This window comes from Taudactylus pleione, unplaced genomic scaffold (genome assembly GCF_031769625.1).
Source record: "Taudactylus pleione unplaced genomic scaffold, aTauple2 ptg000205l, whole genome shotgun sequence".
NCBI classification, from domain to species: domain Eukaryota; kingdom Metazoa; phylum Chordata; class Amphibia; order Anura; family Myobatrachidae; genus Taudactylus; species Taudactylus pleione.
The window spans coordinates 6,800,659-6,815,292 of record NW_028284607.1 but is presented as its reverse complement, the minus strand read 5'-3'; the positions used below and the strand labels follow the sequence as shown (position 1 = coordinate 6,815,292).

At 47.5% G+C, this 14,634-nt stretch overlaps 1 protein-coding gene across 6 annotated transcripts in view; it reads right to left on the bottom strand.

Annotated features, from left to right (window-relative positions):
* Positions 1–14,634, bottom strand: part of PISD (phosphatidylserine decarboxylase) — a 43,584-nt gene that overhangs the window by 13,438 nt on the left and 15,512 nt on the right. For 2 of the 6 annotated variants that reach the window (XM_088477905.1, XM_088477904.1), the window contains exon 2: positions 10,150–10,315. The exons of 1 other annotated variant lie outside the window; for it this stretch is intronic. In XM_088477905.1, the coding sequence (XP_088334031.1) occupies positions 10,150–10,315 (166 nt within the window). Of the gene's footprint in view, positions 1–10,149; positions 10,316–11,034; positions 11,074–11,430; positions 11,742–14,634 lie in introns of those variants that run through there. 3 more of the 6 variants (XM_088477908.1, XM_088477906.1, XM_088477907.1) reach the window with 3 other exon arrangements.

The window sequence follows — 14,634 nt, the reverse complement described above, 5'->3', positions numbered from 1 at the left end:
AAAGAAGATAATGGAGCAGATACTCCCTAACCAGCCCATGCAGTGGGTTAGAGCAACAATATGTAGCTTCATGAATCGATGCTTGGTGAAACCTGTGTGCGGATAGGTAGTAGGGGGGAAAGATGTCCATCCCAGATTATATAGGAGTTATCACTCCCAGATAGGAAATGTGGGCCTGCACCTAGATCAAACACTACATTACGGCATTTACAGGAACAGCATCCTGGGAAGAGAAAGATCAAAAGCATTCTGTCTCCATGATCTATAAATTCCATAATGCTATAACAGTGGTAATCCCTGTAACATGGAAATCCACCATCCCAAACACCAATTAAGAACTGGATTTACAGATTCCATTTCTAACCCCCCCCCCCCCCCCCTCCCTGTCCCAAATCCCTTTCTGTGTTTTATTTTGGTTCCCTTTTATAAACAGAAAACAAAATAGATAACATTGCAATAGTATTGTTTTTCTACTTCAGGGTCCATAGGGTATCCACAGGATACCTTGGGGGTATAGGTGTGACGTCAGTCGCAGGGCACCAAAGAGTTAAGCTTTCAGCCTCCCAGGATGCACTAGGTCCCCCTCCTATACCCCGCCCCCGGGCCAAGGCACCCCAGTTTAGTTTGGTGCCCGGCCGGAGTCGGGTGCACCTGTTGGAGTGGGGGCTAGAAGAGCCCCTGAAGCTTTTTCTTCATGCAGCTGTGGCTGCACATCTGGATGAACAGCATGGACAGTCAGTCCTGACGTCCATGATGTCTTCCCTACACCCCGCCGGTACCAGAACGCCGGTACTGATCTGGGGATGCTGGTGGGCGTCTGGGGTCACAGCTAGCGGTGACCCCAGATGCTCCGGACCATGGCCGGATTCAAGGGGGACAGAGGTAAGCAGCGGGGTCCCGCGGTGGGTCCCCGCTGATCACATGGTCCTAAGTCCCCAGGCAGGGGGCTCCCTGGGGACTGGCTGCAGCGTGGAGCCAGGCGACCAACCTGCGCTTCCACTACCCCCTGGGACAGCGGACCGCAGCAGAGCGGTAGCGCTGCGGCGTCCCAGGGGTTAAATGCATGCCAGGGGAGCGCGCCTTCCCTGTCTCACAGCCGGCGCCTCCCCCGCTGCACACAGCCCTCTCTGCATGCTGCCGACTGGTCCTGTGGCAGCGCTCCTCCCCCAGGCCAGCCTCCTCTCTGCTCCTCGGCGGCCATCTTCTCCAGAACGCATTGTGAACGCTGCTGGAAGCGCTGGACGGAAGCATCGTGGTCTGGGTCCCCCCGCATACCTCTCCTCCGCTGTGGCTCAGGTCTGTGTATGCAGCGCTGTGTCCTACCAGGCCCTGTGTCTGTGTAGTTGAGTAATCAGCGCTGTTAGTGCAGGAATTGTTATTTCTCTGCATTGTATGTGACTGTGCTAGCGCTGCCTGTAACTTTTCTTCTCTAAACTGTCAGCTTTATTACTGTCCCTGTTCTTCTGCTAAAGCCCTTGCGGTGCGGTGCTGCAGGGTGGTCTCTCGCCTATTTAATACTTATTTGGTGAGAGAGGTCACATACGTGGTGCCATCATGTCTGAAAGTGATTTTCCCCTCCGGCTACAGTGTACCACGTGCAAAGTACCGTTAGCGGAGGGGGAGGGTAGCGCGGAGGGCCTTTGCCGGCAGTGTTTGTCCATGGCGCGGCCTATTACGGTTACAGCACCGGTACAGGAGCCGCCCTGGGCTTGTTTCGCTCAGGCGTTAACAGCTTTAGTGGGCCAGTTAGCTCCGCAGCCCGCGTTTACTCCGATGGGTTTGTCCCAGCAGTCTGTGGTGTCGTCACCCATGCAGGGGTTCCCACGACAATTGGTGGTACCCCACAGTCTCCCTATTTCCCCGCTCCCGGGTTCTCAGGAGCCAGCGTGGGTTAACTCCCTGACGAGTTCTGTACAGCACTTGTCGGATGTGTTGCAAGGGGAGTCTGTGATGCGGCCTCATAAAAGGCCGGTGGCGTCTCTGTCCGCTCCTTATGAGGATGACGAAGGGACGTCTGATGATGGGGAGATTCTGGATCCTTACGATCAGGAACCTCTCCATACTAAGGACGCTGATGCTAAGTCCAAAGTATATATTCCTGGACTTATTCGGGCGGTCCGCACAGCCTTGGTGATTGAGGACGAAGTTCCCCCAGCGGCTAAATCTAAGTATGCCTTTTTCAAAGATGTGAAGGGCGATGCCACAGTCTTTCCTCTTTCGGGTCAGTTGGTGGACCATTTAGAGGAGGCGTGGAAACAACCTGGCAAAAGATACCAGCCGCAGAGACGCCTGGCGGTGGCTTATCCGTTCGCGGATAATTATTTTGCTAAGTGGGAATCCCCTCCACAGGTGGATTCTCACGTGACCCGTCTTGTCCGTAGTGCCACATTGCCGATGCCATCCATGTCCTCCCTTAAGGATGCTACGGACCGCAAGGTAGAAATCTGCCTGAAGTCCGCTTATTCCCTTGCAGGGGGGGCAGCACGGCCGGCTATGGCCATTTGCTGGGTTGCCAGAGCGATGGAGCGCTGGGCGGATTCATTAGAGGCTTCTTTTGAATCCGACTGTCCGGCTGAACAGGCGGAGTTGATTGGCAATCTCCGTGATTCGGCCACCTACATCAACGAGGCGGCTCTAGACATTAGTACTCTGGTGTCTAGAATTTCTTCAGCAGCGGTAGCTGCTCGTCGCACCTTGTGGCTGCGATCCTGGAAGGCGGACGCAGATTCCAAGAAAGGTCTGGAAGCGTTGCCGTTTACCGGAGAAGTTCTCTTCGGTCCGGATCTGGATAAGATTGTGGCCACGCTGGCGGCAGCCAAATCTGCTTGTCTCCCGTCGGCCGCTGCTCCTTCTGGTTCGGGACCATCGTCCTTTCGGTCATCTAGGGCCCAGGGCAGGCCCAAACCACAGTCGTTTCCTCGACAGGCTGGCCCTAAGAAATCGGTCAAGCCCCGGAAGCAGGCATGGAGTACCAGACATCCGGCCCCCAAGCCAGATGACAAGCCTTCGGCCTGACGGTCCGGGCCTCCCTTTGGGGGATCCCAGTGTGGGAGGCCGCCTGCTACAGTTCGCCCAGTGTTGGTCGATCACTACGACAGACACTTGGGTTCTGGAGGTGGTTTCCCACGGATACGCCCTCTCCTTCCGGCACAGACCCCCGGCTCGCTTCTTCACCACGGGTCTCCCATCAGACCGGAACAAGGCTACGGAGCTGCGGAAGGTATTGCACACTATGCTCCAGGCTGGAGTTATAGTGCCTGTTCCATTCTCCCAGAGGGGCCAGGGTTTCTATTCAAATCTATTTTTGGTACAGAAACCCAATGGGTCATATCGTCCGATTCTCAACCTCAAAGCACTCAACAAGTCTTTGCGGGTCCCGAAGTTTCGGATGGAGACCCTACGGTCCATCATTCTGGCGCTGGAACCTGGGGACTACTTGGTGTCATTGGACATACAGGACGCTTACCTGCATGTCCCTATTCTTTTGCGCCATCAACAGTTCCTCAGGTTTTCAATCCGCAGCGACCACTTCCAGTTTCGGGCGTTACCTTTTGGCCTGGCAACAGCACCACGTGTTTTCACCAAGGTGATGCCGGTCATGGCGGCTTCTCTGCGGCTGCAGGGAGTCCGCATGTTACCGTATTTGGACGACCTGTTATTGGTGGCAGGATCTCCAGAGCTCCTGTTACGCCACTTGGACCTGACCATTGCACTGCTGCAACGGCACGGCTGGCTAATCAACTGGCAGAAGTCCACTCTAATCCCGTCTCTGAGGATTCTGCATCTTGGAGCCTTATTGGACTCGGGACAGCAAAGGATCTTCGTGACGGAGGACAAGATCTCTGCTTTACATCCCAGACGATTGTGCTCACCCAGGAGGTTCGCCTGTCCCTTACGTGGTGGTTACAGACGACCCACCTCAACAAGGGACGTCCGTTCTGGGTTCCAAATTGGGTCCTGTTGACAACGGACGCCAGTCTTCGGGGCTGGGGAGCAGTTTCGGGTCCACACTTGTTCCAGGGCAGGTTGCCGGTGTACGGGTCTCGCACAAGAGACGAAGGGGCGTCTCTGGTGGATGCTCTGTCCATCCGGTGGACGTTCCGGTTCGCATACCTGTTCCCTCCGGTCTCCCTTCTTCCACGGGTAATCCGGAAATTCAAACAGGAAGGAGGGACGCTCCTGTTGATAGCTCCCGCGTGGCCCAGACGGCACTGGTTCTCAGACCTTCAGGGTCTGTCCGTGGACAGTCCTCTGCGGTTGCCGCTACGACCGGACCTTCTGTCTCAGGGTCCTTGCCTTCACCCGGACCTGACTCGGCTGTCTTTGACGGCGTGGCTGTTGAGACGGCTATGCTGAGGTCCCGGGGGTTTTCCAGCTCTGTGGTGCGTACCATGTTACGAGCTCGGAAACCGTCTTCCGCGAGGATATACCATCGCGTGTGGCATACGTTCTTCCAGTGGTGTCGACCGAGAGGTTATGCACCGCGGGAGTTTCGTCTGTCTCGGATTCTCGCCTTCCTGCAAGCGGGACTAGATCATGGGCTTCGCCTTGCTTCTTTGAAGGTACAGGTTTCGGCCCTATCTGTCTGGTTTCACCGTAGGATTGCTACAATCCCGGATGTGCGCACCTTTATGCAGGGTGTTCTCCGCATTCAGCCGCCCTTTGTTCCACCTGTGGCGCCTTGGGATTTGGCTGTGGTCCTGAGGGCTCTCCAAGGACCGCCGTTTGAACCACTGGGCTCAGTGGATCTTAAATGGCTAACAGCTAAGACTGTTTTCCTTCTGGCCATTGCTTCGGCCAGACGTGTTTCTGAGTTAGGGGCTCTTTCTTGTAGACCCCCTTTCTTGGTTTTTTATGGGAACAGGGCAGTACTCCGCACTCGGCCCGAGTTTCTTCCCAAAGTTGTTTCCCAGTTTCATGTTAACGAGGAAATAGTTGTTCCGGCCTTTAACTCACCGGGTCTTTCCGTGGGTGAGGCCTCTTTGGATGTTGTGCAGGCCTTAAGGACTTATGTTGACCGCACTTCTTCGTTTAGGAAGTCGGACGCTTTGTTTGTCCTCTATGGCTTCCGTAAAAAGGGTTGGCCTGCTTCAAAGCAAACTTTGGCAGCCTGGATCCGTATGGCTATTTCTGAAGCTTATCTTCATGAAGGCCTACCGGTCCCTCCTTCTCTGAAGGCTCATTCCACTAGGTCTGTGGGTCCTTCGTGGGCAGCTCGACGTGGTGCCTCGGCAGTTCAGATCTGCAAGGCTGCTACGTGGTCTTCTGTCCATACCTTCGTGAGGTACTACAGGTTTGACACCTTCGCCTCTCAGGATGCTTCCTTCGGGCGGCGGATTCTCCTTTCTGCACAGGAGCGTCCCCACCCTTAAAGGATACTGCTTTGGGACATCCCCAAGGTATCCTGTGGATACCCTATGGACCCTGAAGTAGAAAATATGAGATATGGTAAGAACTTACCCTTGTTATCTCTATTTCTACGAAGTCCATAGGGTTCCACAGGACTCCCACCCTGTCGCACCTGTGCTGCAGATGGGCTTTGCTCTGGTCACCGGTTTTCCGTCTCCTTCTGGTGAGAATGTGATTCTTGTATGTGTCCAGATCTTTGTTCTCTTTTCCTTCTCCTCCTCCGGCCTATGGCTTGGTAACTAACTGAGGTGCCTTGGCCCGGGGGCGGGGTATAGGAGGGGGACCTAGTGCATCCTGGGAGGCTGAAAGCTTAACTCTTTGGTGCCCTGCGACTGACGTCACACCTATACCCCCAAGGTATCCTGTGGAACCCTATGGACTTCGTAGAAATAGAGATAACAAGGGTAAGTTCTTACCATATCTCATATTTTTTGTTTGATAACTCAGAAGAGAACTATGTGGATGTTAAACATATTATATAGTGCAACAACTAAATAAAGGGAACATAAACAAGTTTATGCATAAAGCCTACACATACAAAACACACACGCACCATATAATAACTTCTGTTGACTACTCATCAATCATCTGCATCATCTTCCAGATCCTCTCTTCCACTGATAACTGTAGATGCCATAGAACAGCGTTATGGGCAATGAGGCGGAACTGGATTGTGATGGGGCGTTCTCACATATGCCAATCTACTGTGAGCTATGCAGAACTGGGCATAAGCCAAAATACATCTGTTTGGAAGCGTATCTTTTGCACCTAGTATAGGGTAGGGGCATGCACACACCGATTACGCATATACTACACGCAATAGATGCAGTTGCATCTCGAGATGTGTACAGCTTGGCATATACAGTTTTTTCCCCTCCAAACATGCTTCTTTTGAGCGCTCTACACCCAAATTCACTTCCACCCCTGCATTAGGCCTACAGTTTTGAAACAAATAACCCACAACATTTAATATATATATAAATTGTTGTGTATCACTGACCTGAATACTTCACATGAAATAACTAATATATATATATCTATCTATCTATATATATATATATATATATATATCTATCTATATCTATATCTATATATATATATATATCTCTCAAAGTGGACCCGGCACTTTAACAACTTGTTAAATTGGATATCACTGGTTTGGATAGAAGCTGTACAGCACATTTTTTGAGCAAAAAACCGGGCTGTTATCGGTGCTTAGGATGTGTCACATGCCGATCATTGTCCATTGGGCCCACATTTTGTCATCCACATACCGGGAAGAGCATCAAAATTAGACATGTAGTCACATGCACCACGTCGTATGCAATATATCTTCTTACGTGCCCATGTGGATTGGCATATGTGGGCAAAACACAGTGTCAATTTAAAGAACGTATGGCACAGCATCGCAGTGCCATACGTCAGGCGATTGAATTGGGTACTAGTGAGCAACCTGTAGCAAGGCACTGTGCCCGATTTAAACATAACGTAGCCAGCATGAGAGCTATCATTATAGATCATGTCCCTAACAGTAAACGTGGTGGTAATAGAGCTAAGATTCTCTTACATAGGGAAAGTCGCTGGATTTATGAGCTGTGCACTTTAGCACCTAAAGGCCTTAATGAAACCTTGGGCCTTCAGTGTTTTTTGTAATACTTTTTTCTTATATTTTGGTTAGAGTGTCTCATCTCATATACAGTCAATTTATGCTATTGATGCATTTGCTATTATTTTCTAATACTAGTCATTTTTCCGGCATAGTTGAATTATATAATATATCTATTTATGTTTCAATGTGTATTTAGTAGTGACATTGATATTTTGTATATTGAATTTCATGGTTAATAGCTGCGTAGTTCTGCTGTCAGTTTTAAACATTGTCATGTCTTTTGTTTAGCGTCTCAGTTGCTTGGCAACTGAGAATGAGAATTGTATCCCTGTGTCGCGCCGCTGATGACGTCACTATGCCCGCGACGGACATGTGCGCCGGAACGAGCGGCTGTGCTTCAGACAGCGGCGTTGCACAGGTGAGTGTGATTATGTTGTTTTCATGTAATGAGTGTTGTATAAATGTTCATTGCATTAGTCATTCTGTATTGTCTGTCCCTGAAGACGGGGAGTTACCCCGAAACGACGTTGGAATAAAGGACATCACCTTTTATCATTAAGTCTGTTGAGTGCCACCTTTCTTCGTTTGTATATATATATATATATATATATATATACACACATATATACACATACACATACACACATATATACATACACACACACACATGTAACATTTAAGTGTATCGTAAATATATTTATGTTCTCTTTCACTCCTATGCACCAGGTTGCCATGCTAGAAGGGTGGTGCTTTCACTTACCAGGCAGAGTTTGAGTGACAGCTTTGTAGAATAACTGGGTAGAAATGACTGTATGGATTGATGGATTACTACAAATGGGCATGGCAAATGGTATCACATTAACTTAAATGACCTGTATGACATCCCATCGCGTTAGTGTCCTATAGTTGTGCTTCAGCTGATGTGAAGTGAGGAGGTATCATTTGCTTCTATGGTATGCAGTTGGGAAGCCGGCGGACGTAATTCCGACGGCCGGCTTCCCAACTGTTTTATCCCGGCGAGGGTTAAATGACAGGAGTCTAAATCTAGACGCCTGTAATTTTACCGCCGCCGGGAGACTGGCGCCGGCATCCCGATCAAAGGGATGCCGGGCGCCACTGCAGACAGCCGCGGGAGTGAGGGTTAGGTTTAGGGCTCCAGGGGGGGACTTAAGGTTAGGCTAGGGGGAGGGAGGGCTAGGCACCCCTGGGGGGGACTTAGGGTTAGGCACCCCCCCGGGGGACTTAGGTTTAGGCGGCGGGGAAGGTTTAGGCACTGGAGGGAAGGTTAGGGTTAGACACCCCTAAGGAGGGTTAGAGGGCGGAGGTTCGGTTAGTGAATATTTACCTTTAGGACGATTGAGATTTTCAGCCATGTTGGCCAGCCGCTGTTGGGATTTGAACCGCCGGACTTGTGCCCGGCGGTGATTCATACCGATTCTGCTTCTATAGGGTTGCAGTAACACTGAACAACAAATTTTTACATCCTTGTTTTAGATCTAAAAATAAACATCTTGGAATTTAGTAGTTTAATGTGTGTGATTATGGTATGAGGCACCATATAAGTTTTAGTCCATCGCTTCCATATCAATCTAACTTCAGGTCTGAGGAGAGCAGTGATAAAACAATCAATCAAACGTATGATCACAAGGTATATTGAAGAGGAATGTGCCAATTTCTTTGTGTAATTGTAGTTGTACGCATGTTTCAGCACCCACGGTCCATAGCATTTTGCAGATTTTGATACTGATCATTATTTGGTGAATGCACTGCCACAGGTAAGAATGTAAGAAGCAATATAATAACGGACATATTTGCACCTGTTGCTTACATTACAAAGGCATGAACTTAAAATACAAGAACATGTACCTTTACAACAATGTAGGAACAGCGCTAAGAGAGAATAAGGAAGTTACGGAGAACAGCGACTAAACGCGTCAGATGTGCGAGTGCCTGTCAGTGGACCATTGGGGGAATTTTGGTACCTTATCAGATTATTGCACTCTATGCCCACCATCTTAAAACCAGCTTAGAAGTTTGGGACGAATTACTGCAAGGATACTTTATTACCGGACCGGACTTACTGAACAGGCATTTCCTTTCATCACTGTGTATTCTATGGTGACTGGTAATAATATCAATTACTTTATCTAGATGTACTGCTGTCCTTATTACTCCACCTTTGAATATGGTAGGGCCGCTATTTTTATTGTACCCATCAAAAAGACGCAATAGAGAACTGTCTATAACGCGCCTAAATTCAGTGTTCTTTTTAGGATATTTTATACTTGCCCTGTCTTAAATATAGTCACATAATATTTTGCCCTATAGTGGAAACAGCAATATATGAGTGTAGGACCAGTTGCTAGGAGAACTACATCAGACAGCATGATATTTAGATGATCCCAGGTCAGACGGTATGTCCTAATGTCTGTCCTGCTAATGTAGAGATTTGTGTCAATATAGTATTGTGGTGAAACAAAAATGTATATAATAATAATAATGCACTCCACAATATAGTGAACCATGGAAAAAGGGAGTACCCCAGGATATAGGATATCACCGCGTGATAATAAGATCTCATTAGAACTATGTCTAAGCTATGTTCACTTTCCCAACTGTCTCTCACAGTGAGCTCAATGTTGCCTAATGATTTGATCGTTCATGGCACAACATCAATAATTGTTTCACATAATACTTTTATACATATACCACAAAGATACTGAACCATCCAATAACGTATTACAGGGTGACTTATGATAGTAGTATTACAAAATCGTAGTATAAAGTCACATAATGAGCTGTATATTAGCGGTTACGGTTACTTATGAATTATAATATGAAGAAAGTCCTATGACATCGCTCAATCAATAGATAATACCTAGGTACATGGCACCTTCATGCATGTGCTCATGCATGCACAGTGCTTCTGCGTACAAACGCAAGTGAACTGCAGCGTGCAGTTCTAGCATGCTATGTAATGGAAATACTGCACGTATGTATTACCGCGTGTGTGTGTATAAACCTAATATTTTACACACAAAGTGAGAAGTAGATAAACACAAGAAACATGCCTAACATGTCCCAGTCCTATGAATTATTACAGTGCGATTAGTAAGAACGGGGGCACTTACCCTGCTGGAAGGCCGCCATCCCACTCTGGCCAAGGGCCTAAGTGCAGCAAATGGTAAGAGGTAATAAAGGATTGTGAGAGGCCAGGAACGCAGTTTCAGGGCTGACCTAGACATGCAGGTCAGCTGCCCCAACCTCCGTCTCAGAGCCAGCTGAGGGAACTGCAACCTGTGGGACCAGACACAAGTGTCAAGAGATCCTGCAAGAACCAACGACCTGCCTCATTTGTGACATCTACACAGCCTGACACCACTGAGGAATGCTGAACAGAAAACCAGCTTACACAACAGTTTGGCAGTGCACAATACATAACACAATACAATACATGATTAAGGGCCTTTGCACAAAACAGTGCCTGTAAGGGACATTGCAGACATTACAGTGGGTGTTTAATCATCTACATCTTAAAGGACATTTAATTCCTCACATCAAGCATCACCATTGATATCCACAAAATCAAACTAGAGCGAACACCAAACTTAATGGTTTTTATTCTTTACAGAGTCATTTTCCATCTACTTCTAGATTCCTTATGTGCCCATAGCATCCATCAAACATTACACGTCTGTACATTCCATGTTCTGAGGATCTGAAAATTGTTCAGTCACAAGCTATTAAAATGTTTTCTGAGATATTCACATGACAATTATCCCTGACTATTATCCTGATACAAGGCGGATTCCCTAAGCTGTACAGAGCCTCCCCTTCCTGATACCAAACACAAACAGTAAGCAGCTACATGGAAGCTGTGACAGTTCCCATTCAAATGGCATGTTAGCTGCAAAGCACACACAATGCTTACAGCCATCCTCAGCAATACTGATCCAGTGACCGCCACTAGTTCACACACATAAGGAAGAAGTACAATATGTATGCACTGTAGGTACCTGTATTTAGAGCACTTTCAGAAGGACAAGGAATCTGCTCAGACTTACTGAAGCGCAGAGATACTTATCCATTGCCGGCATTCAGAATATGAGGTACCCAGAAACCAGGGCCGCCTCTCACTCCCCCCCTTCACTGCAGACAGCTATGGACCAATCCGTGCATTGCTGCCTCTTTCCCCATCTATCCCTTCCAGAAACACATTCCTCTCAGGCCCAGTACCTTATTCACACTGCACATGCTGAGCCAGCTGCTTTTTCTGCCCGACTGGCCACACAGTAGCATCATTCTCTCCCTCCCCCTCACACCACTGAATACATAAGGAGCTTGTGACTAATTAGGCCAAACAAAAGCTTAGCCACTGTATACTCTCCCTGTCCTTCCCCGTCTCGGCTGACCTGCAAGCTGAGGGTACCTGAAGCGTGCCCGTCTGCTGGAAGAGCTATTGTTGGGGTTTGCTGGATCTGAGGGGTCTGATGGTTCCTCCCTGGCCGAGCTAACAACACTGGCTGCTCGTGTTCTGCGGACATTAAGTTTCACTTTGCGTAGGTTACATCTGGAGACTGGAGGGTTGATTACAGGTTTCCGGCATCTCACCATCTCCTCAAATGTATATCCAGAGCGAGCTGGCCCCTCTGTGACAGACACATCATCAGGGCTGAGGCCGCCGATCTCTTTCTGCCTCTTACTCTGGTGGAGGATGTGACGACACAGGTGACGACACAGATTAAGACTCTGTAATAAGCAGGTTGCTATCTTTCGCTCCTCCTCCTCATCAGCTGGGGGTTAGCCGTTCTGATGTACAGTATCAATAACTATTGATTCAACAATTACAGACAGAAAGGCATCTAATGACACTGGATAGTTAAATGAATATAGCACAATTTTACCAGCCAGAAGCAGATAACAAGTGCAATGTTATATAGATGTAAAATGAAGGAAGGGAGGAAAGCTACTTGTCTGTTTGCTGTACATTCTGTAATAACCCAAGTATTGTATTCATTGCACTTTTAAAATGATCCCTGTCAAATCCATAACACTTGTCTTCTCCCAGCACACAAAAGACAAACATGTCATTACAATACTGCTAGATCTCGATCATAAATGCACACAGCTCTGTGCAGCATGTTCTGCCATAATAAGGACCATGAACAATAAATCTACTGTAAATTATAACATAGCTCATAATAGATTGCAAACAGTACATTCTCCAGACACTGACAAGACTGCTGTCTCTAATAGTAACAAGTGGGAGCATTGTACGGAGCTACAGGCACCTAATAAATAAGAGAGAATAATAATAATAATAATAATAAACAAATACACATAATTGAAGAAATATCTCAGTGATGATATAGGACATAATAGAAACACAGGAATGAAAAGTTAAAAGCCAAAGAACAAATGTGTATTCTCTAATATAATTCTAGTGCACAACAACAATAATAATAGCGGCCAAACCAGGAATACATACACAGGTGTCAGCAGAAGACACTGAGGGAGGCAGCAGTGTCCTTACGCTGGGTGGAATGAAAACCTGGTAGTGTACGGGAGCAAATGACAATCGACCATTTGCTCACTAAGGGCTCTATTTACTACAATCCGCATATTGAATGCGGATTGTAGTGTGATATTACCGAGTGAATTCGCTATAAATCCCTTGCAGGGACAGAGCTTGCGATAAAGCTCTGTCCCTGCGGATCCCATCCGCACTCTAGTCGCGACTAAGAGCCCGCGCATGCGCCGACCCACCGTCGCTGCTACCCCCCACCGATGCTAAGCCCCGCCCCCCGCAATCGCGGACCCCCGCGACCCCCCACCTCCCTTCATTACACTTACCTGCATCCTCCTGGCCTCCGGTGATCTTCTCCGGGCTTCCCGATCAGGTGATCTCCCATACTGCACTGGGGCCCGGTCACCTGATGACCGGGCAGCAGTGCACTGTGGGAGACCAGCTGACCGGAGAGGAGCCATCACCGGAGGCCCGATCACCGGTCCATGGATTCAGGTAAGTAAAAAAAAAAAAGTTTCAATTTTTTTTTTCTTTTATTTTACAGCAATCAGCTTGCGGTCTGTTTAGACCACATAGCTGATTACTGGTACCGGCTCCCTCCTCTGCTATCCCCGTTAGAGCAGAGTGGGAGCCCGGTAACCGGGGGAGACCCTGGTGGCGTTATCACAGGGCTTCCCCCGGTATTTTTTTACAATTTATTTTTAGTAACTCGGGTCGGATCACATTTCAATTATGGGAAATGCGATCTGCTTTACTAAAAATAAGTGATACCTAGGGGTTGGAGTAGAATTTTACTAATTCTACTCCAATTGCCCTGTAATAACTACAGGTGAAACTAAAATAATGTGAAAAGGGTGTGAAAACACCCTTTTTCACTTTATTTTAGTAAAAATAATGTTAATAAATAGAGCCCTAACACTGGAAAACAGAGAAAAATGGTCATTCAGACAAATTGGTTAAAACACAAATATATAACCAATTTGAACAATTGTTTTTTGTCAGTTTTCCAGTGTTTAAAATCATATGATCAACTGTCATTTGCTCCCATACATTACCAGGTTTTCATTCCAACCAGCCAGATTGGACAGATATCTGACAGATAATTGTATAGTGTATGCCCAGCATAACAAGCAGCACATTGCAGACACATCACGTGTAACAGTACAAAGGGTCTGATTCTGAGAAGGACATAGTGGTGTCTGTGTTTGCATCTTTTGCCATTATCGTGCCTGCAACCTTATGCTAATACTAATATAAGCCCTCCATAGAAACATAACCACTTGGCCCATCTAGTCTGCCCCTTTATTAACCTTATGGTAACCTCAACCCCTTAGTTATTTGTAAGGAGATCCCAAGCATGTTTAAACTGCTGTACTTTATTAGCTCTACCACCTCTGATGGGAGGCTATTCCACTTATCTACTACCCTTTCTGTGAAGTTATTTTTCCTCAAATTTCCTTTGAACCTCCCTCCCTCCAGTTCCAGTGCATGTCCTTGTGTTCTAGTACATCTCTTCCTTTGAACCTCCCTCCAGTCTCAGTGCATGTCCTCGTACTTCTCTTCCTTTGAGGATGTATCCCTCCTGTACCTTGTTAAACCCTTGATATATTTCTATCATGTCCCCCCTTTCCCTTCTCTACTCCTAACTATATATATTAAGATCTTTTCTTCTTTCTGGGTAAGTGTATATCCTTGCTTTTGAACGTGCAAGTACTGCGACACCCACTTTGTGCGTCTTTAGACGCAACAATCCTGCTTGGTGCGATTTGAGACAACCATCAGACGTGCAATCAAAAATTTACACCAGCCCCATGCTAGGTACAGATTCTCAGACACTCCCATAACACACCGATGCATCTGAATAGCCAACTCCCAGTCACTGCCAAATAAGAGTTTTGGGACCGTGCATGTCAGTCCTGCAACTCTGTACACTCACACTGTGGGACGCATGCGCTCTGCCACTTTTTAGCAACTTAGACACATGTCCAGTTGAAAAACATTGACCATTTGCGTGAATATTGGCATTGCGCAAGACTCAGAATCAGGCCCACAATGTGCAAATGTTGCCTGTCCAGCACTTCAGACCTGT